The sequence below is a fragment of the Coregonus clupeaformis genome, unplaced genomic scaffold (assembly GCF_020615455.1).
Source record: "Coregonus clupeaformis isolate EN_2021a unplaced genomic scaffold, ASM2061545v1 scaf1978, whole genome shotgun sequence".
NCBI classification, from domain to species: Eukaryota; Metazoa; Chordata; class Actinopteri; order Salmoniformes; family Salmonidae; genus Coregonus; species Coregonus clupeaformis.
In genome coordinates, this window is record NW_025535432.1 from 1 (window position 1) to 23,616 (window position 23,616).

Below are 23,616 nucleotides of genomic sequence, written 5' to 3' on the forward strand. Positions count from 1 at the left end.
ACGATCCCGGCAGTCTGAGTCGGGTCCTGTCTGTGGACTAGTTTTTCTGCTCGTGATCTCCAGTTTCCCGAGGGTTCTGGAACGCTCCGGGGAGCTCTCTTGATTTCCGCACCTGCATCCCATCAGCAATCTGTACACCTGGTCCTGATTATCACCCTTCTTAGGCTCTGGCCTAACATCCATTCCCTGCCGGATCGTTAGCCATGAACAGTAGGTTTATCAGAGTATCAGTCTTAGAGCGTCTAGCGTTAGTTTTGTTGTTTTGCACCTTGTTGGTTTGTTGTTTACTTACCTCCGTTTGTTCCATCTGCAGTCACTTTCGTCCGGGAACCTTCATCCAACCTCTGCCTGGTGGTCGGCGGCTGCCGAGCCATGATTGGATCAACCACTCACCCCTAACAACTAATCAACGCCGCCCGCTCTGTTCCCTGGATGATTCAGCATCACTCTTGAATTTGTAAATAAACACTCACCTTCGTTTCAACTTACCTTGTCCCTGGTCTGCTTCTGGGTTCTGGCTTAGTAACTCGTGACAGAACGATCCGGCCAGTAATGAACCCAGCGGGACCTGGACTCTGTTCGCCATGCCATTACCCATCAGGAGAAGATGTTGGGCCATCATAGCACGGAGCTACAGGAGATCGCGTTGGCAGTTCGAACCTTTCTACGGTCTGACGGAGGTCCAGAACCAGCGCAAGTTTCCGGTGGAGGATCCACTACCGGTTTCACCCATCTCGCCTGCCGCGTCTGGAGCGGTGTCCTTCCGTGAGCCCAAGGTTCCGACGCTGGATAAATATGAGGGGGAGCTGGGAAGATGCCGTTCTTTCCTTATGCAGTGTGGGTTAGTGTTCGATCTACAGCCCTACTCTTATGCCACGCAGACAAGGCTAGGATAGCCTTTGTGATTGAGTTGCTGCGTGGTCGAGCGCTGGAGTGGGCTTCAGCCGTTTGGGAACGACAAGACCCCTGCATGGCTTCATACCAGGGGTTCACGGCCGAGATGAGGAAGCTCTTCGACCATTCCGTCCGAGGGAGGGACGCAGCTAGGCGCCTGTTTTCGCTTCACCAAGGAACTCGCAGCGTGGCCGACTTCGTGATCGAGTTCAAGACGTTGGCTGTGGAGAGTGGGTGGAATGAGGAGTCTCTGCAAGCGGCCTTTTACCAGGGTCTGTCGGAGCAGCTCAAGGATGAGCTGATCTCCTATCCGGAGCCTAGTGACCTGGACAGCTTGGTAGCCTTGTCTATTCGGGGTGGATAATCGAGTCCGAGAGCGAAGGAGGGAGAAGCAATGGGGTCCGTCCAATCGATCAGCTTCTCAGTTCCCAGTCGGGTCGGGTGGTGGACCAGAACACGCCGATCATTCTCCACCACAAAGGATTAGGGAGAGGTCCTCTCTCCCGATTCTGAACCCATGCAAGTGGGGCGGCACGGGTTAACCAAGGAGGAGCGTCAACATAGACGTAAGACCAACTGCTGCCTCTACTGTGGTAGCTCGGGACATTACATCTCCACTTGTTCCCCGCGGTCGTCAACTGCCCGGCTCGCTAAAGTTGGGAGGACTTTTAGCGAGCCAGTTTCAACCTCTCAGTACCTCTGTCAGACCCCGTTTCGGCTACCCTTGTGAACAGGAATCAGAGCTTAGCGATTAACGCTTTTATCGATTCAGGTGCCGATGGAAGCTTTCTTGATGCCGAGTTGGTGGAACAGCTGGGGCTTTCCAAGGAGCAATTGCCGGAAGCCATTGAAGCGACCACTCTGAACGGCAGTAGTCTGGCACGTATCACGATGAGGACGAACCGGTTAAGATGCTGTTGTCGGGGAATCATTCGAGATGATTTCATTCTTCATTCTGCCGTCTTCCCATGTTCCTCTGGTCCTTGGATACCCCTGGCTGAAGGAACACAATCCCACGTTCGATTGGGTGACGGGCAAGGTAACGAGTTGGAGCCTTGATTGTCATGCTAACTGTCTCAAGACTGCCTGTCCCCATTCGGTTCCCAGTCAGGTGATTGAGGCTAAACCCCCAGATTTGTCCCTGGTTCCCGAGACATATCACGATTTGGGGGAAGTGTTCAGTAAGCAGAAGGCTCTGTCACTCCCCCTCCCCACCGACCATATGATTGTGCCATCAACCTGTTCCTGGAGCTGTCTACCCCAAGGGAAGGTTATACAGTATCTCCCAACCTGAACGTGAGGCTTTGGAGACCTACATCAAGGAGTCCCTAGCTGCTGGTCTCGTTCGTCCTCGTCATCACCCCTGGGGGCAGGATTCTTCTTTGTGGGTAAGAAGGATGGCTCTCTTCGACCGTGTATTGATTATCGGGGGTTGAATGACATCACGGTCAAGAACAAGTATCCCCTGCCCTTGATGAGTTCTGCCTTCGACTCCTTACAGGGTGCTACGGTGTTCACTAAGCTAGACCTACGCAAGCGTATCACATGGTCCGGATCAGAGAGGGAGACGAGTGGTTGACGGGTTTCAATACACCGATGGGTCACTCGAGTATCAGGTGATGCCGTTGACTGACCAATGCTCCAGCGGTATTCCAGAGTATGGTGAAACGACGTCCTGAGAGATATGATCGGTCTCTTTGTGTTTGTTTACCTGGATGACATTCTGATCTTCTCGAAGGAACCTTCCGACCACGCTCCAGCATGTCCGGCAGGTTCTGCAGCGATTGTTGGAGAATCGCCTGTTCGTGAAGGCCGAGAAGTGCGAAGTTTTACGCCCACACGACATCCTTTCTCGGGTACATCATCTCCAGGGGAGAGATTAGGATGGACCAGGAGAAGGTTAGAGCGGTTCTGGAATGGGCCCAGCCCGGTACGAGATTGCAGCTCCAGAGATTTTTTGGGGTTTGCGAATTCTACCGCAGATTCATCCGGGATTACAGCCGTGTGGCCGCCTCCGTTAACTGCCTTGACTTCCAGTATCAGGAGCTCAAGTGGAATCCGAGGCGGATCGAGCGTTTCTGGATTTGAAGAGGCGATTCACCAACGCATCGATTCTCTCTCAACCGGACACGGCCCGTCAGTTCGTCGTTGAAGTGGACGCGTCTGATGTGGGAGTTGGCGCCATCCTGTCGCAGCGATGCTCCACGGACAGTAAACTCATCCCTGCGCCTACTACTCTCGTCGCCTTTCGCCTGCGGAGAGGAATTACGATGTGGGTAACCGGGAGCTTCTCGCGGTGAAACTTGCCTTGGAGGAGTGGCGCCACTGGTTGGAGGGGGCGGAGCAACCGTTTATTGTCTGGACTGACCACAAGAATCTTGCTACGTGCAATCGGGCTAGACGTCTCAACTCCCGTCAGGCCAGGTGGTCGTTGTTTTTCGGACGATTCAATTTTTCCCTGACGCTCCGACCTGGATCTAAGAACGGCAAGGCGGACGCCTTGTCTCGGATGTTCTCCAAGACGGAGGAGGGTGGGTCCAAGACCGAGACAATTCTCCCCCGGAACTGCGTCGTGGGAGCTGTTAGGTGGAGGATTGAGGAGGAGGTGATGGCGGCTCTTCGGACGCAGCCCGGTCCCGTAACGGTCCACCCGGTCGGTTGTTTGTGCCTGAGTCGGTTCGCCCTGCGGTCCTCAAATGGTCCCACGCCAGCAAGATGGCTTGTCACCCTGGCGTGGCTCGACGATGGCGTTTCTTCGCAGACGTTTTTGGTGGCTCGCCATGGCCGAGGATACTGGGGTTATGTTGCTGCCTGTCCAGTGTGTGCGCAGAATAAGGGTACCAATCGGCCCAGCTCTGGACTACTTCACCCCCTTCCTATTCCCCGCGACCATGGTCGCATCTGGCCCTGGACTTTGTCACTGGGTTGCCCGCTTCTGAGGGGAACACGGTCGTTCTGACTATCGTGGACAGATTCAGCAAGTTCGCCCACTTTGTGCCAATTGCCAAGCTTCCCTCTGCCTCGGAGACGTCCGAGATCCTGGTTAGGGAGAGTTTTCAGGGTCCACGGGTTGCCCAGTGATATCGTTTCCGACCGTGGCCCTCAGTTTACCTCTGCTGTCTGGAAGTCCTTCTGTTTGGCCATTGGAGCTACAGTCAGTCTCACATCTGGTTTTCACCCCCAATCTAATGGTCAGGCGGAGAGAGCTAACCAGAAGATGGAATCCACGCTACGCTGCCTGGCCTCTTCCAACCCCACCTCCTGGGTCTCTCAGTTGCCTTGGGTTGAGTATGCCCACAATACTCTCCCTACATCTGCCACTGGGATGTCTCCCTTCCAGTGCCTGTATGGCTACCAACCTCCCTTGTTCCCTTCTCAGGAGAAGGAGCTCTCAGTGCCCTCTGTTCAGGCCCATATTCGCCGTTGCCACCGGACCTGGCATCGGGCCAGAAAGGCACTCCTTAGAGTTTCGGACCGGTATCAGCTCCAGGCGAATCGTCGCGGATCCCCGCTCCCACCTATACCATCGGAGATAGGGTCTGGTTGGCCACACGGGATCTTCCTTTACGGACTGAGTCTAGGAAGTTGTTACCGAAGTTCATTGGTCCGTTTGTGGTGGAGAAGGTGATCAATCCAGTGGCAGTTCGACTCAAACTACCGAGGACGCTCAGAGTCCATCCCACCTTTCATGTCTCCTGCCTCAAGCCTGTTTTCCCTCAGTCCTCTGTTGCCTCCTCCGCCTCCTCCTCCTCCTCCTCGGATGATCGGAGGTGGTCCTGCCTACACGGTGCGACGATCATGGATTCCAGACGGCGGGGCCGGGGTTTCCAGTATCTCGTGGACTGGGAGGGGTATGGTCCTGAAGAGAGGAGTTGGATTCCGCGGCGACAGATCCTAGATGCTGACCTCATTCGTGACTTCTACCGCCTCCATCCTGGCGCTCCGGGAGTCCGCCCGGTGGCGTTCGTCGGAGGGGGGTACTGTAACGATCCCGGCAGTCTGAGTCGGGTCCTGTCTGTGGACTAGTTTTTCTGCTCGTGATCTCCAGTTTCCCGAGGGTTCTGGAACGCTCCGGGGAGCTCTCTTGATTTCCGCACCTGCATCCCATCAGCAATCTGCACACCTGGTCCTGATCATCACCCTTCTTAGGCTCTGGCCTAACATCCATTCCCTGCCGGATCGTTAGCCATGAACAGTAGGTTTATCAGAGTATCAGTCTTAGAGCGTCTAGCGTTAGTTTTGTTGTTTTGCACCTTGTTGGTTTGTTGTTTACTTACCTCCGTTTTGTTCCATCTGCAGTCACTGTCCGGAACCTTCATCCAACCTCTGCCTGGTGGTCGGCGGCTGCCGAGCCAGGATTGGATCAACCACTACCCCTAACAACTAATCAACGCCGCCCGCTCTGTTCCCTGGATGATTCAGCATCACTCTTGAATTTGTAAATAAACACTCACCTTCGTTTCAACTTACCTTGTCCTGGTCTGCTTCTGGGTTCTGGCTTAGTAACTCGTGACACCACCCTATTCTGAACAACCCTGATGCTACAAAAGAGACCAATTTTAAGTCATTGCTGGAACAACTTGTGAGTTTACGGGTGAAAGACGATTCTTCTCCAGGTAACTGGGCCAGTTGACAAAAGGATATTCTCAAAAAATGTCAAAGACCCCCGGACTTTGATGAGTCCCTGCCCCTGAATTATGTTCCAGAGCACAAGCCGTTGATGCCAGTGAAGGACCACTCTGTTCAGAACAACCCTGATGCTACAAAAGAGACCAATTTTAAGTCATTGCTGGAACAACTTGTGAGTTTACGGGTGAAAGACGATTCTTCTCCAGGTAACGTGGGCCAGTTGACAAAAGGATATTCCTCAAAAAATGTCAAAGACCCCCGGACTTTGTAGAGTCCCTGCCCCTGAATTATGTTACAGAGCACAAGCCGTTGATGCCAGTGAAGGACCTCTCTGTTCAGAACAACCCTGATGATACAGAAGAGACCAATTATACGTCATTGCTGGAAGAACTTGAGAGTTTATGGGTGGAAGACGATTATTCTCCAGGTAACGTGGGCCAGTTGACAAAAGGATATTCCTCAAAAATGTCAAAGACCCCGGACTTTGTAGAGTCCCTGCCCCTGAATTATGTTACAGAGCACAAGCCGTTGATGCCAGTGAAGGACCTCTCTGTTCAGAACAACCCTGATGATACAGAAGAGACCAATTATACGACATTGCTGGAAGAACTTGAGAGTTTATGGGTGGAAGACGATTATTCTCCAGGTAACGTGGGCCAGTTGACAAAAGGATATTCCTCAAAAAATGACAACCCTGATGCAACAAAAGAGACCAATTTTAAGTCATTGCTGAAGAGCACCCTGAAGATCAAACCCAGAGTCAACATATTGACTGACCCTTCTTACTCCGAGCCACTTGTGAAGGTGAACCTGATTTTGGGGCCCGTTTTCTATAGCTTCATCTTAATAGTGGTTCTCTATGAGGCTGTGAGAATCTCCAAGGAGGCTAGAAGGCGATCTAATGCTATTGCCACTGCCAGGTTGAAGAAAAGGGAACCAGCCACCGCTGAGGCATCCAACTACGAGGCAACCGAGAAGCCCTGCTACACACAGTCTTGGCTCCCACTGAGGTTTCGTCAAATAAGACTGAGGACTACTTCTTAAACCAAGTGATATTGAATAAAAAGCTGCAGATATTACATCTCCAAATGAGATCACATGGAGACTGCCACCTTTGAAGACTTCCATTGTTTGTTTATAATTTAATGTCTTTAGAATAGTAATAAAAATACATTGCATTTAAAACATATGTTTCAAGTTATTTTTGGGGTATTTTGATTTGTTGTTGTACTGTTGTGTTGTAAATGCAATATGCAACATTATTTAATTGATAAAATAATATATTTTTCAGAGAAAAAAATAGTTAAACATTAAAGAGATTCTTCTGTACTTTTGTATACTTTTTTGCCAGTAGTTCTGAAAGTAGCACTCACGACCCAAAAGTGTTCCCCGAGAATTGCGTACTCACGTCACATATGTGCAGATACAGTGCCTTCAGAATGTATTCATACCCCTTGACTTAATCCACATTTTGTTGTGTTACAGCCTGAATTCAAAATGGATTAAATAGATTTTTTCTAACTATCTACACAACATACAGAAATATCTAATTTGCATAAGTATTCACACCCCTGAGTCAATACATGTTATAATCACCTTTGGCAGCAATTACAATGTGTGAGTCTTTCTAGGTAAGCCTCTAAGAGCTTTGCACACCTCGATTGTACGATATTTGCACATTATTATTTTAAAAAATCTTCAAGCTCTGTCAAATTGATTGTTGATCATTGCTAGACAACCATTTAAGTCTTACCATATTTCTTATTTTATTTGTAAAAAAAAATACCCCCTTTTTCTCCCCAATTTCGTGATATCCAAGTGCGATCCAATTACAATCTTGTCTCATTGCTGCAACTCCCCAATGGGCTCGGGAGAGGCGACGGTCGAGTAATGTAGCCTAAATATAGCAGACTAAATAGCCTTGGTTTCTCAAATAACTGCCTCGCCTGGTTCACCAACTACTTCTCAGATAGAGTTCAGTGTGTCAAATCGGAGGGCCTGTTGTCTGGACCTATGGCAGTCTCTATGGGGGGTGCCACAGGGTTCAATTCTTGGGCCGACACTTTTCTCCGTGTATATCAATGATGTCGCTCTTGCTGCTGGTGACTCTCAGATCCACCTCTACGCAGACGACACCATTTTGTATACATCTGGCCCTTCATTGGACACTGTGTTAACAAACCTCCAAACGAGCTTCAATGCCATACAACAATCCTTCAGTAGCCTCCAACTGCTCTTAAACACTAGTAAAACTAAATGCATGCTTTTCAATCGAACGCTGCTGGCACCCGCCCACCCGACTAGAATCACCACTCTCGACGGGTCTGAACTAGAGTATGTGGACAACTACAAATACCTAGGTGTCTGGTTAGACTGTAAACTCAACTTCCAGACTCACATAAAGAATCTCCAATCCAAAGTTAAATCTAGAATCGGCTTCCTATTTCGCAACAAAGCCTCCCTTCACTCATGCTGCCAAACATGCCCTCGTAAAACTGACTATCCTACCGATCCTTGACTTCGGCGATGTCATTTACAAAATAGCCTCCAACACTCTACTCAGCAAATTGGATGTAGTCAATCACAGTGCCATCCGTTTTGTCTCCAAAGCCCCATACACTACCCACCACTGTGACCTGTACGCTCTTGTTGGCTGGTCCTCACTACATGTTCGTCGTCAAACCCACTGGCTCCAGGCCATCTATAAATCACTGCTAGGCAAATCCCCGCCTTATCTTAGCTCATTGGTCACCATAGCAGCACCCACCCGTAGTCTGCGCTCCAGCAGGTATATCTCACTGGTCATTCCCAAAGCCAACACCTCCTTTGGCCGCCATTCCTTCCAGTTCTCTGCTGCCAATGACTGGAACGAATTGCAAAAATCTCTGAAGCTGGAGACTCTTATCTCCCCTCAATAACTTTAAGCATCATTTGTCAGAGCACCTTACCGATCACTGCACCTGTACACAGCCCATCTGAAATTAGCCCACCCAACTACCTCATCCCTATATTGTTATTTATTTAGCTCTTTTGCACCCCAGTATCTCTATTTGCACATAATCTCTTGCACATCTAGCATTCCAGTGTTAATACTTATTGTAATTATTTTGCACTATAGCCTATTTATTGCCTTACCTCCATAACTTGCTACATTTGCACACACTGTATATATATTTTTCTGTTGTATTTTGACTTTTACCCCATATGTAACTCTGTGTTGTTTTATTGCACTGCTTTGCTTTATCTTGGCCAGGTCGCAGTTGTAAATGAGAACCTGTTCTCAACTGGCTTACCTGGTTAAATAAAGGTGAAATAAAAAATAAAAAATAAAATAAAAATGGTGTCCTCCGAAACGTGACCCACCAAACCGCGCTCCTTAACACCCGCCCACTTAACCCGGAAGCCAGCCGCACCAATGTGTCGGAGGAAACACCGTTCCTTGCCATAGGTTTTCAAGCAGATTTAAGTCAAAACTGTAACTCGGCCACTCAGGAACATTCACTGACTTCTTGGTAAGAAACTCCAGTGTAGATTTGGCCTTGTGTTGTAGGTTATTGTCCTGCTGAAAGGTGAATTAATCTCCCAGTGTCTGGTGGAAAGCAGACTGAACCAGGTTTTTGTCTAGGATCTTGCCTGTGCTTAGCTCCATTCCCTTTCTTTTTTATCCTGCAAAACTCCCCAGTCCTTAACGATTACAAGCATACACATAACATGATGCAGCCACCACTATGCTTGAAAATATGAAGAGTGGTACTCAGGAATTTGTTGTATTGGATTTCCCCCAAATATAACGCTTCACTATGCTTGAAAATATGAAGAGTGGTACTCAGTAATTTGTTGTATTGGATTTCCCCAAATATAACGCTTTGTATTCAGGACAAAAAGTGAATTGCTTTGCCACATTTTTTGCAGTATTACTTTAGTGCCTCGTTGCAAACAGGATGTGTGTTTTGGAATATTTTTTATTCTGTACAGGCTTCCTTCTTTTCAATCTGTCAATTAGGTTAGTATTGTGGAGTAACTACAATGTTGTTGATCCATCCTCCATCACAGCCATTGAACTCTGTAACTGTTTTTAAGTCACCATTGGCCTCATGGTGAAATCCCTGAGCGGTTTCCTTCCTCTCCAGCAATTGAGTTAGGAAGGACGCCTGTATCTTTGTAGTGACTGGGTGTATTGATACACCATCCAAAGTGTCATTGATAACTTCACCACGCTCAAAAAGGATATTCAATGTCTGCTTTTTTCAATTTTTACCCATCTACCAATAGGTGCCCTTCTTTGCGAGGCATTGGAAAACCTCCCTGGTCTTTGTGGTTGAATCTGTGTTTGAAATTCACTGCTCGACTGAGGTACCTTACTGATAATTGTATGTGTTGGGTACAGAGATGAGGTAGTAATTCAAAAATCATGTTAAACACTATTATTGCACACAGAGTCCATGCAACTTATTATGTGGCTTGTTAAGCAAACGTTTACTCCTGAACTTATTTAGGCTTGCCATAACAAAGGGGTTGAATACTTAGTGACTCAAGACATTTCAACTTTTCATTTGTTATTAATTTGTAAAAATTTGAAAAACATTATTCCACTTTGACATTATGAGGTATTGTGTGTAGGCCAGTGACACAAAATCTCAATTTAATACATTTTAAATTCAGGCTGTAACACAACAAAATGTGGCAAAAGTCAGGGGTGTGAATACTTTCTGAAGGCACTGTATGTGCAACAAGTCCTCCCTCTCTCTCTCTCTCTCTCTCTCTCTCTCTCTCTCTCTCTCTCTCTCTCTCTCTCTCTCTCTCTCAACAGTAATTCTTCCCTCAGATTATGCATGTATGAACTAGACATTGAAGCATTCAGCCCAAAGTGAGAGGTTTAAAAAATACTTTCTTAGCCACCAAAGTACCATGTCTTTAAACATTTGGTTTCCAGGGGGCAGTGCGGGCCATGAGGAAGGCCAAAAAGTTCTCACTCCCTGGGTCAGAAAGCTCATAATTAGCTGGGTCATCGCAAGCACCAGCACCAGTGTAGATACTACCATGACCTGGTAGTATATGAGGAGCTGTAGGTCACGGGGGCATTTGCCAAAGTCGTAGGAGAAAGCAGTTTAGAGACAGGGACTGCACGTCAAACTAATTGCCAAATGTATCCAAAGAGATGAATTAATGAATTATCTGAATTAATGAATACAATGAGGAGCAGGTTACAACATTCTGGAACTCGTGGTGTTATAATCAGATTCTTCTATTACATCATGTTGGGTCCATATCTTGTGTATGTTTGACAGTGAACAGTAAACCAATTCACTTTTACAAAGCACAGCTAGCCAACTAGTAGTTTGACTTGGAATTTGTACTGCCTACTTTTGAAAGACAATTTCTTTAATCAAAATGGCACAGCTCTCCCAGAAGGGTGGGCTGTGCAACATGAAGATGTTATTGTTGGCTGTTATTTTCTGTCTCCTTTCGCCTGTTGCTGCAAATGTGTTGGTGTCTTCAGAGCACATGACTTTGATGCCAGGGAAGGACCACCCTATTCTGAACAACCCTGATGCTACAAAAAGAACAAGTTGATAGTTTACGGGTGAAAGACGATTCTTCTCCAGGTAACGTGGGCCAGTTGACAAAAGGATATTCCTCAAAAATGTCAAAGACCCCCGGACTTTGTAGAGCCCCTGATTTATGTTCCAGAGCACAAGCCGTTGATGCCAGTGAAGGACCACTCTGTTCAGAACAACCCTGATGCTACAAAGGAGACCAATTTTAAGTCATTGCTGGAACAACTTGAGAGTTTACGGGTGAAAGACGATTCTTCTCCAGGTAACGTGGGCCAGTTGACAAAAGGATATTCCTCAAAAAATGTCAAAGAGCCCTCGGAGCTTGTAGAGCCCCTGATTTCTGTTCCAGAGCACAAGCCTTTGATGCCAGTGAAGGACCACCCTGTTCAGGACATCCCCAATGTTGCAAAATGGACCAAAATGGTGCAAGTGGACCAGATGCTGGAACAACTTCAGAGGATGAAAGATGATACTTTCCCAGGTAAAGCTAAAGTGTCACGATCGTCTGAAGAAGCGGACCAATACGCAGCGCGTGGAGTGAACATGATGACTTTATTTAATAAAGCAACCACGAAAAACAACAAATGACGATAGTGAAGTCCTCTGTAACACTGACAGAAACATGGAACAAAAACCCACAAACTACAAGGTGAAACCACACAGTTTAAATATGGCTCCCAATCAGAGATAACGAGCCGACAGCTGTCACTCGTTACCTCCGATTGGGAGTCACATGAATACAAACAAGGAAGACAACCACCTAGACACCCCAACCAAACAGCACACAACAAAACGAACACACCCTATACCCAACCTAACCCACACAACACCCAACAATACAAACACACCCTGGTTCTATAACAACGTCCCGGAACCAGAGCGTGACAGTACCCCCTAAAGGTGCGAACCCCGGGCGCACCAACATAAAGACTAGGGGAGGGTCTGGGTGGGGCGTCTGTCCACGGTGGCGGCTCTGGCCCCGGTCGTGATCCCCACCCCACCACAGTCACAAACTGCTTAAGTAGCCTCCTCCCACTGACCACCCTCCAAACTAACCCACCTGGATAAAGGGGCAGCTCCGGACTAAGGGGCAGCACCGGGCTAAGGCAGCACCGGGCTAAGGGGCAGCACCGGGCTAAGGGGCAGTACCTGACTAAGGGGCAGCACCGGACTGAGGGGCAGCACCGGACTGAATGGCGGATCCTGGCTGGCTGGCTCTGGCGGATCCTGGCTGGACGGCTCTGGGGATCCTGGCTGGACGGCTCTGGCGGATCCTGGCTGGCGGAAGGCTCTGGCTGATCCTGTCTGGCAGAAGGCTCTGGCTGATCCTGTCTGGCGGAAGGCTCTGGCTGATCCTGTCTGGCGGGAAGGCTCTGGCTGATCCTGTCTGGCGGAAGGCTCTGGCTGATCCTGTCTGGCGGAAGGCTCTGGCTGATCCTGTCTGGCGGAAGGCTCTGGCTGCTCCTGTCTGGCGGAAGGCTCTGGCTGATCCTGTCTGCGGAAGGCTCTGGCTGATCCTGTCTGGCGGAAGGCTCTGGCTGCTCCTGTCTGGCGGAAGGCTCTGGCTGATCCTGTCTGGCGGAGAGCTCTAGCGGCTCCGGTCTGGCGGACGGCTCTGAAGGCTCATGGCAGACGGGCGGCTTTGCAGGCTCAGTACAGACGGGCAGTTCCTGCGGCGCTTGGCAGACGGACAGTTCAGACGGCGTTGGGCAGACGGGCAGTTCAGGCGCCGTTGGGCAGACGGGCAGTTCAGACGGGCGTTGGGCAGACGGACAGTTCAGGCGCCGTTGGGCAGACGGCAGACTCTGGCCGTCTGAGGCGCACCGTAGGCCTGGTGCGTGGTGCCGGAACTGGAGGTACCGGGCTGAGGACACGCATCTCAGGGCTAGTGCGGGGAGAAGCAACAGGGCATGCTTGGCCCTGGGGGACGCACCATAGGCCTGATGCGTGGTGCCGGAACTGGAGGTACCGGGCTGAGGACACGCATCTCAGGGCTAGTGCGGGGAGAAGCAACAGGGCATGCTTGGCCCTGGGGACGCACCGTAGGCCTGATGCGTGGTGCCGGAACTGGAGGTACCGGGCTGAGGACACGCATCTCAGGGCTAGTGCGGGAAGCAGCAACAGGGCATGCTTGGCCCTGGGGACGCACCTAAGGCCTAGTGCGGAGAGCAGCAACAGGGCATGCTGGACCCTGGGGACGCACATAAGGCCTAGTGCGGAGAGCAGGAACAGGCCGGGCTGGGCTGGCGACGCGCACCGTATCTCTGGTGCGAGAGGCCGGAACAGGCCGGGCCGGGCTGGCGAAGCGCACCGTATTCCTGGTGCGTGGAGTAGGAACAGGCCGGGCTGGGCTGGCGACGCGCACCGTATCCCTGGTGCAGTGGCCGGAACAGGGCCGGGCCGGGCTGGCGAAGCGCACCGTATCCCTGGTGCGTGGAGTAGGAACAGGCCGGGCTGAGCTGGCGACGCGCACCGTATCCCTGGTGCGAGTGGCCGGAACAGGCCGGGCCGGGCTGGCGAAGCGCACCCTGATCCCTGGTGCGTGGAGCAGGAACAGGCCGGGCTGGGCTGGCGACGCGCACCGCATCCCTGGTGCGAGTGGCCGGAACAGGCCGGGCCGGGCTGGCGTAGCACACCTTGGACCTGGGTGCTTGGAGTAGGAACAGGCCGGTCCGTACCGGGAACACACACCACTGGCCTCAACCGAGGATCAGGAACGGGCCGGACCGGACTGGCAACACACATCAGTCTTTCACGCCGTGCCACACACACTTCCCTCCCTCTACTCGCCAATGGCTCCCGTACTCCGTTAGCCTTCTCTCCTTTTCTCCCTGTGGCAGCCTCCTGCTGCCCAGCCGCCCAAGCCATGTGCCCCCCCCCAAAAACTTTTTGGGGTTGCCTCTCGACCTTCCGACGATGGCCCTGCTGACGCCGTTGCTCCTCTCGCCGTCGCCTCTCCACCGTTTCGCTCCATGGACGGCGATCCATCCCATCCAGGATCTCCTCCCAAGTCCAGGACCCCTTTCCGTCCAAAATCTCCTCCCATGTCCAGGAAGCCTTTGGAGCTGGGTCCTGTTGCCGCTTGACACGCTGCTTGGTCCTTTGATGGTGGGTTTTTCTGTCACGATCGTCTGAAGAAGCGGACCAATACGCAGCGCGTGGAGGAACATGATGACTTTATTTAATAAAGCAACCACGAAAAACAACAAATGACGATAGTGAAGTCCTCTGTAACACTGACAGAAACATGGAACAAAAACCCACAAACTACAAGGTGAAACCACACAGTTTAAATATGGCTCCCAATCAGAGATAACGAGCCGACAGCTGTCACTCGTTACCTCCGATTGGGAGTCACATGAATACAAACAAGGAAGACAACCACCTAGACACCCCAACCAAACAGCACACAACAAAACGAACACACCCTATACCCAACCTAACCCACACAACACCCAACAATACAAACACACCCTGGTTCTATAACAACGTCCCGGAACCAGAGCGTGACATAAAGTCCCACAGATGATTGTGGAGAAACATATTCCTTATCTACAGGCTTACAAGCAAAAAGCATTGCAAGGTGACAACAACGTCTTCAAAGAAAATCTTCAGGCTCCAGCTCCAAAAGCTCAGAAGAGCACCCTGAAGATCAAACCCAGAGTCAACATATTGACTGACCCTTCTTACTCCGAGCCACTTGTGAAGGTGAACCTGATTTTGGGGCTCGTTTTCTATGGCTTCATCGTAATAGTGGTTCTCTATGATGCTGTGAGAATCTCCAAGGAGGCTAGAAGGCGATCTGATGCTATTGCCACTGCCAGGTTGAAGAAGAGGGAACCAGCCACCGCTGAACCACAGACACTGGCATCCAGAGTTCGGGAGAGCATCTCTTCACGGTTTGGTTTGAAACAAGCATCATCCACACCACAGTGTGCCCCCATTTCTGACGATTCTGCAAAAGAGTTGCAGAAGTCAAAGGAGTTCATCTCCACTAAGGACAAATCTGAGTCGGAAAAGAGACCTGGAAAGAGTGCTGTCAGCCTGAGAGAGTGTGAGCCGCCTCTGCCTAGCATCCCAGATAACTTCCTTGTGCCTGACTCTGAGCCTGCCATCCAGGTGGCATTGAACCCATTCGAAACTAAGCTAGCGAAAGTTGTATCTGAAAATGCTGAGGCATCCAACTACGAGGCAACCGAGAAGCCCTGCTACACACAGTCTGGGCTCACTGAGGTTTGCGTCAATTAAGACTGAGGACTACTTCTTAAACCAAGTGATATTGAATAAAAGCTGCAGATATTAAATCTCCAAATGAGATCACATGGAGACTGCCACCTTTGAAGACTTCCATTTTCTGTTTGTAATTTAATGTCTTTAGAATAGTAATAAAAATATATTGCATTTAAAACATATGTTTCAAGTTATTTTTGGGGTATTTTGATTTGTTGTTGTACTGTTGTGTTGTAAATGCAATATGCAACATTATTTAATTGATAAAATAATATATTTTTCAGAGAAAAAAATAGTTAAACATTAAAGAGATTCTTCTGTACTTTTTTATACTTTTTGCCAGTAGTTCTGAAAGTAGCACTCACGAGCCAAAAGTGTTCCCCGAGATTTGCGTACTACTGTCACGATCGTCGAAGGAGGAGGACCAAGGTGCAGCGTGACATGCAAACATACTTTATTATCAATAGTGATAACACGATAAACAAAACAACAAACGATAACGTGACGTCCTAGGTATAATACAACCAACAAGGAACACGATCCCACAACTACTGTGGGAAAACAGCCTGTCTAAATGTGGTTCCCAATCAGAGACAACCAGCAACAGCTGACACTCGTTGCCTCTGATTGAGAACCACTCTGGCCAACATAGAAATAGAACAACTAGATAATTAACATAGAACACAAAACACATAGAATCTACACACCCTGGCTCAACATATAGAGTCCCCAGAACCAGGGTGTGACAGTACCCCCCCCCCAAAGGCGCGGACTGCGACCGCGCCTAAAAATAAACAAAACAGGGGAGGGCTGGGTGGGCATTCCTCCTCGGGGGCGGTTCCGGCTCGGGCTTGACCACCACCCTCCAACAATCCCCCGTAGCGCCCCTGGTCCGGTCTGGCCCCGCTGGCTGGAGCTGGACTGGACATCGTAGGAGCGGATTGCTTAGGCTCCGGTGTGGAGCAGCTGACCGGTACCTGACCAGGCACCGGTGACCCAGGCACGGGTTGTGCCGGACTGACGACGCGCACCCCTGGCTTGGTGCGTGGAGCAGGAACGGGCCGGACCGGGCTGACGATGCGCACCCCAGGCTTGGTGCATGGAGCAGCAACGGGCCGTACCGGGCTGACGATGCGCACCCCTGGCTTCGTGCGTGGAGCAGGAACAGGCCGGGCCGAGCTGGCGACGCGCACCGTAGGCTTGGTGCGAGGGGCAGGAACAGGCCGGGCCGGGCTGGCGACGCGCACCATTAGCTTGGTGCGGGGAGCAGGAACGGGCCGGGCTGGCGACGCGCACCGTAGGCTTGGTGCGGGGATCAGGAACAGGCCGGGCCGGGCTGGCGACGCGCACCGTAGGCTTGGTGCGAGGAGCAGGAACAGGCCGGGCCGGGCTGGCGACGCGCACCGTAGTCTTAGTGCGAGGGGCAGGAACGGGCCGTACCAGGCTGGAGACGCGCACCATTAGCTTGGTGCGGGGAGCAGGAACAGGCCGGGCCGGGCTGGCGACGCGCACCGTAGAGTTGGTGCGAGGGGCTGGAACAGGCCGGGCCGGGCTGGCGACGCGCACCATTAGCTTGGTGCGGGGAGCAGGAACAGGCCGGGCCGGGCTGGCGACGCGCACCGTAGGCTTGGTGCGAGGGGCAGGAACAGGCCGGGCTGGCGACGCGCACCATTAGCTTGGTGCGGGGAGCAGGAACAGGCCGGGCCGGGCTGGCGACGCGCACCGTAGGCTTGGTGCGAGGAGCAGGAACAGGCCGGGCCGGGCTGGCGACGCGCACCGTAGGCTTGGTGCGACGGGCAGGAACGGGCCGTACCAGGCTGGAGACGCGCACCATTAGCTTGGTGCGGGGAGCAGGAACAGGCCGGGCCGGGCTGGCGACGCGCACCGTAGGCTTGGTGCGAGGGGCAGGAACAGGCCGGGCCGGGCTGGCGACGCGCACCATTAGCTTGGTGCGGGGAGCAGGAACAGGCTGGGCCGGGCTGGCGACGCGCACCGTAGGCTTGGTGCGAGGGGCAGGAACAGGCCGGGCCGGGCTGGCGACGCGCACCATTAGCTTGGTGCGGGGAGCAGGAACAGGCCGGGCCGGGCTGGCGACGCGCACCGTAGGCTTGGTGCGAGGGGCAGGAACAGGCCGGGTCGGGCTGGCGACGCGCACCATTAGCTTGGTGCGGGGAGCAGGAACAGGCCGGGCCGGGCTGGCGACGCACACCGTAGGCTTGGTGCGAGGGGCAGGAACAGGCCGGGCCGGGCTGGCGACGCGCACCATTAGCTTGGTGCGAGGGATCAGGAACAGGCCGGGCCGGGCTGGCGACGCGCACCGTAGGCTTGGTGCGGGGAGCAGGAACAGGCCGGGCCGGGCTGGCGACGCGCACCGTAGGCTTGGTGCGAGGGGCAGGAACAGGCCGGGCCGGGCTGGCGACGCGCACCATTAGCTTGGTGCGGGGAGCAGGAACAGGCCGGGCCGGGCTGGCGACGCGCACCGTAGGCTTGGTGCGAGGGGGCAGGAACAGGCTGGGCCGGGCTGGCGACGCGCACCGTAGGCTTGGTGCGAGGGGCAGGAACAGGCCGGGCCGGGCTGGCGACGCGCACCATTAGCTTGGTGCGGGGAGCAGGAACAGGCCGGGCCGGGCTGGCGACGCGCACCGTAGGCTTGGTGCGAGGAGCAGGAACAGGCCGGGCCGGGCTGGCGACGCGCACCGTAGGCTTGGTGCGACGGGCAGGAACGGGCCGTACCAGGCTGGAGACGCGCACCATTAGCTTGGTGCGGGGAGCAGGAACAGGCCGGGCCGGGCTGGCGACGCGCACCGTAGGCTTGGTGCGAGGGGCAGGAACAGGCCGGGCCGGGCTGGCGACGCGCACCATTAGCTTGGTGCGGGGAGCAGGAACAGGCTGGGCCGGGCTGGCGACGCGCACCGTAGGCTTGGTGCGAGGGGCAGGAACAGGCCGGGCCGGGCTGGCGACGCGCACCGTAGGCTTGGTGCGAGGAGCAGGAACAGGCCGGGCCGGGCTGGCGACGCGCACCGTAGGCTTGGTGCGAGGGGCAGGAACAGGCCGGGCCGGGCTGGCGACGCGCACCATCAACTTAGTGCGGGGAGCAGGAACGGGCCGGACCGGACTGGTGACACACACCACTTGCTTGGTGTGAGGAGCGGGACTGGGTTTCTTCATAACCCTCCGCTCCCTCAGCTGCCTACACAGTTCCTCTCGCCGTGCCTCTACTTTCTCCTTCTCCCTTATCGCCTCCAGTAGCTCCTCCCTCTGAACCACTAACTCCTGCTCCCTCTGGACCAATAGCCCCCTTAACCTGGTGGCCTCCTCACCTAACCTCCCAATACGCCCTGTAGCTGCCTCCTGCTGCCCCGTCGCCCATGCCGTGTGCCCCCCTCCTAAAAATATTTTGGGGTTGCCTCTCGTCCGTCCGCCGACAACACTGTTGACGCCGTTGCTCCTCTCCTGCCTGGGTCTCCCCCTTCATAGCCTTCCGATACCGGACGGCCTCCTCCTCCGTAATCTCTCCCCAACCGAGGAGGACATCCACTAGAGTTACCTCCTGCGTGTGTTCCTGGACACGCTGCTTGGTCCTGGTATGGTGGGATCTTCTGTCACGATCGTCGAAGGAGGAGGACCAAGGTGCAGTGTGAAATGCAAACATACTTTATTATCAATAGTGATAACACGATAAACAAAACAACAAACGATAACGTGACGTCCTAGGTATAACACAACCAACACGGAACAAGATCCCACAACTACTGTGGGAAAACAGCCTGTCTAAATGTGGTTCCCAATCAGAGACAACCAGCAACAGCTGACACTCGTTGCCTCTGATTGAGAACCACTCTGGCCAACATAGAAATAGAACAACTAGATAATTAACATAGAACACAAAACACATAGAATCTACACACCCTGGCTCAACATATAGAGTCCCCAGAACCAGGGTGTGACAACTACGTCACATATGTGCAGATACAGTGCCTTCAGAATGTATTCATACCCCTTGACTTAATCCACATTTTGTTGTGTTACAGCCTGAATTCAAAATGGATTAAATAGATTTTTTCTCACCCATCTACACAACATACAGAAATATCTAATTTGCATAAGTATTCACACCCCTGAGTCAATACATGTTATAGTGGTCCTCTGTAGCTCAGCTGGTAGAGCACGGCGCTTGTAACGCCAGGGTAGTGGGTTCGATCCCCGGGACCACCCATACACAAAAATGTATGCACGCACGACTGTAAGTCGCTTTGGATAAAAGCGTCTGCTAAATGGCATATTATATTATATTATTATATATAATCACCTTTGGCAGCAATTACAGGTGTGAGTCTTTCTAGGTAAGCCTCTAAGAGCTTTGCACACCTCGATTGTATGATATTTGCACATTATTATTTAAAAAATCTTCATGCTCTGTCAAATTGATTGTTGATCATTGCTAGACAACCATTTAAGTCTTGCCATATTTCTTATTTTATTTGTAAAAAAAATTACCCCCTTTTTCTCCCCAATTTCGTGATATCCAATTGCGATCCAATTACAATCTTGTCTCATTGCTGCAACTCCCCAACGGGCTCGGGAGAGGCGACGGTCGAGTAATGTGTCCTCCGAAACGTGACCCACCAAACCGTGCTCCTTAACACCCGCCCACTTAACCCGGAAGCCAGCCGCCTCAATGTGTCGGAGGAAACACTGTTCCTTGCCATAGATTTTCAAGCAGATTTAAGTCAAAACTGTAACTCGGCCACTCAGGAACATTCACTGTCTTCTTGGTAAGAAACTCCAGTGTAGATTTGGCTTTGTGTTGTAGGTTATTGTCCTGCTGAAAGGTGAATTAATCTCCCAGTGTCTGGTGGAAAGCAGACTGAACCAGGTTTTTGTCTAGGATCTTGCCTGTGCTTAGCTCCATTCCCTTTCTTTTTTATCCTGCAAAACTCCCCAGTCCTTAACGATTACAAGCATACACATAACATGATGCAGCCACCACTATGCTTGAAAATATGAAGAGTGGTACTCAGTAATTTGTTGTATTGGATTTCCCCCAAATATAACGCTTCACTATGCTTGAAAATATGAAGAGTGGTACTCAGTAATTTGTTGTATTGGATTTCCCCCAAATATAACGCTTTGTATTCAGGACAAAAAGTGAATTGCTTTGCCACATTTTTTGCAGTATTACTTTAGTGCCTTGTTGCAAACAGGATGTATGTTTTGGAATATTTTTTATTCTGTACAGGCTTCCTTCTTTTCAATCTGTCAATTAGGTTAGTATTGTGGAGTAACTACAATGTTGTTGATCCATCCTCCATCACAGCCATTAAACTCTGTAACTGTTTTTAAGTCACCATTGGCCTCATGGTGAAATCCCTCAGCGGTTTCCTTCCTCTCCAGCAACTGAGTTAGGAAGGACGCCTGTATCTTTGTAGTGACTGGGTGTATTGATACACCATCCAAAGTGTCATTGATAACTTCACCACGCTCAAAAGGATATTCAATGTCTGCTTTTTCAATTTTTACCCATCTACCAATAGGTGCCCTTCTTTGCGAGGCATTGGAAAACCTCCCTGGTCTTTGTGGTTGAATCTGTGTTTGAAATTCACTGCTCGACTGAGGTACCTTACTGATAATTGTATGTGTTGGGTACAGAGATGAGGTAGTAATTCAAAAATCATGTTAAACACTAGTATTGCACACAGAGTCCATGCAACTTATTATGTGGCTTGTTAAGCAAACGTTTACTCCTGAACTTATTTAGGCTTGCCATAACAAAGGGGTTGAATACTTAGTGACTCAAGACATTTCAACTTTTCATTTGTTATTAATTTGTAAAAAATTTGAAAAACATAATTCCACTTTGACATTATGAGGTATTGTGTGTAGGCCAGTGACACAAAATCTCAATTTAATAAATTTTAAATTCAGGTTGTAACACAACAAAATGTGGCAAAAGTCAGGGGTGTGAATACTTTCTGAAGGCACTGTATGTGCAACAAGTCATTCTCTCTCTCTCTCTCTCTCTCTCTCTGAAAAGTAATTCTTCCCTCAGATTATGCATGTATGAACTAGACATTGAAGCATCCAGCCCAAAGTGAGAGGTTTAAAACATACTTTCTTAGTCACCAAAGTGCCATGTCTTTAAACATTTGGTTTCCAGGGGGGCAGTGCGGGCCATGAGGAAGGCCAAAAAGTGTCTCACTCCCTGGGTCAGAAAGCTCATAATTAGCTGGGTCATCGCAAGCACCAGCACCAGTGTAGATACTACCATGACCTGGTAGTATATGAGGAGCTGTAGGTCACGGGGGCATTTGCCAAAGTCGTAGGAGAAAGCAGTTTAGGGACAGGGACTGCACGTCAAACTAATTGCCAAATGTAACCAAAGAGAAAAATTAATGAATTATCTGAATTAATGAATACAATGAGGAGCAGGTTACAACATTCTGGAACTCGTGATGTTATAATCAGATTCTTCTATTACATCATGTTGGGTCCATATCTTGTGTATGTTTGACAGTGAACAGTAAACCCAATTCACTTTTACAAAGCACAGCTAGCCAACTAGTAGTTTGACTTGTAATTTGTACTGCCTACTTTTGAAAGACGATTTCTTTAATCAAAATGGCACAGCTCTCCCAGAAGGGTGGGCTGTGCAACATGAAGATGTTATTGTTGGTTGTTATTTTCTATCTCCTTTCGCCTGTTGCTGCAAATGTGTTGGTGTCTTCAGAGCACAAGACTTTGATGCCAGTGAAGGACCACCCTATTCTGAACAACCCTGATGCTACAAAAGAACAAGTTGATAGTTTACGGGTGAAAGACTATTCTTCTCCAGGTAATGTGGGCCAGTTGACAAAAGGATATTCCTCAAAAATGTCAAAGACCCCCGGACTTTGTAGAGCCCCTGATTTCTGTTCCAGAGCACAAGCCGTTGATGCCAGTGAAGGACCACTCTGTTCAGAACAACCCTGATGCTACAAAAGAGACCAATTTTAAGTCATTGCTGGAACAACTTGAGAGTTTACGGGTGAAAGACGATTCTTCTCCAGGTAACGTGGGCCAGTTGACAAAAGGATATTCCTCAAAAAATTCTAAAGAGCCCTCGGAGCTTGTAGAGCCCCTGATTTCTGTTCCAGAGCACAGGCCTTTGATGCCAGTGAAGGACCACCCTGTTCAGGACATCCCCAATGTTGCAAAATGGACCAAAATGGTGCAAGTGGACCAGATGCTGGAACAACTTCAGAGGATGAAAGATGATACTTTCCCAGGTAAAGCTAAAGTCCCACAGATGATTGTGGAGAAACTTATTCCTTATCTACAGGCTTACAAGCAAAAAGCATTGCAAGGTGACAACAACGTCTTCAAAGAAAATCTTCAGGCTCCAGCTCCAAAAGCTCAGAAGAGCACCCTGAAGATCAAACCCAGAGTCAACATATTGACTGACCCTTCTTACTCCGAGCCACTTGTGAAGGTGAACCTGATTTTGGGGCTCGTTTTCTATGGCTTCATCGTAATAGTGGTTCTCTATGATGCTGTGAGAATCTCCAAGGAGGCTAGAAGGCGATCTGATGCTATTGCCACTGCCAGGTTGAAGAAAAGGGAACCAGCCACCGCTGAACCACAGACACTGGCATCCAGAGTTCGGGAGAGCATCTCTTCACGGTTTGGTTTGAAACAAGCATCATCCACACCACAGTGTGCCCCCATTTCTGACGATTCTGCAAAAGAGTTGCAGAAGTCAAAGGAATTCATCTCCACTAAGGACAAATCTGAGTCGGAAAAGAGACCTGCAAAGAGTGCTGTCAGCCTGAGAGAGTGTGAGCCGCCTCTGCCTAGCATCCCAGATAACTTCCTTGTGCCTGACTCTGAGCCTGCCATCCAGGTGGCATTGAACCCATTCGACACCAAGCTAGCCAAAGTTGTATCTGACAATGCTGAGGCATCCAACTACGAGGCAACCGAGAAGCCCTGCTACACACAGTCTGGGCTCACTGAGGTTTGCGTCAATTAAGACTGAGGACTACTTCTTAAACCAAGTGATATTGAATAAAAGCTGCAGATATTACATCTCCAAATGAGATCACATGGAGACTGCCACCTTTGAATACTTCCATTTTCTGTTTGTAATTTAATTTCTTTAGAATAGTAATAAAAATATATTGCATTTAAAACATATGTTTCAAGTTATTTTGGGGGTATTTTGATTTGTTGTTGTACTGTTGTGTTGTAAATGCAATAGGCAACATTATTTAATTTATAAAATAATATATTTTTCAGAGAAAAAAAAATAGTTAAACATTAGAGATTC

At 50.4% G+C, this 23,616-nt stretch overlaps 1 protein-coding gene across 3 annotated transcripts; it reads left to right on the forward strand.

Moving 5' to 3' along the window:
* Positions 1-11,207: 11,207 nt before the first annotated feature.
* Positions 11,208-23,412, forward strand: LOC121582334. Of its 3 annotated transcripts, XM_041898064.2 has the most exons (3): positions 21,409-22,143; positions 22,229-22,357; positions 22,445-23,412. In XM_041898064.2, exons 1-3 carry the CDS (start codon positions 21,930-21,932, stop codon positions 23,317-23,319), a joined length of 1,218 nt encoding a protein of 405 aa, XP_041753998.1. In that variant the 5' UTR covers positions 21,409-21,929; the 3' UTR covers positions 23,320-23,412. The 3 variants fall into 3 exon arrangements, with proteins under 3 accessions (XP_045074949.1, XP_041753998.1, XP_045074948.1); XM_045219014.1 differs by lacking the exons at positions 21,409-22,143; positions 22,229-22,357 and adding an exon at positions 11,208-11,562 and having other exon boundaries at positions 22,577-23,412; XM_045219013.1 differs by having other exon boundaries at positions 21,412-22,143; positions 22,229-23,412.
* The last annotated feature ends 204 nt before the right edge of the window (positions 23,413-23,616 follow it).

What these genes read in the sequence shown, in the direction of transcription:
- LOC121582334 (XM_045219013.1), top strand. Translation starts at nt 21,930, where the DNA reads ATGGCACAGCTCTCCCAGAAGGGTGGGCTGTGCAACATGAAGATGTTA. An exon ending in GAAAGACTATTCTTCTCCAG is followed by an intron (nt 22,144 to 22,228) that starts GTAATGTGGGCC and finishes TTTCTGTTCCAG; the next exon opens with AGCACAAGCCGTTGATGCCA.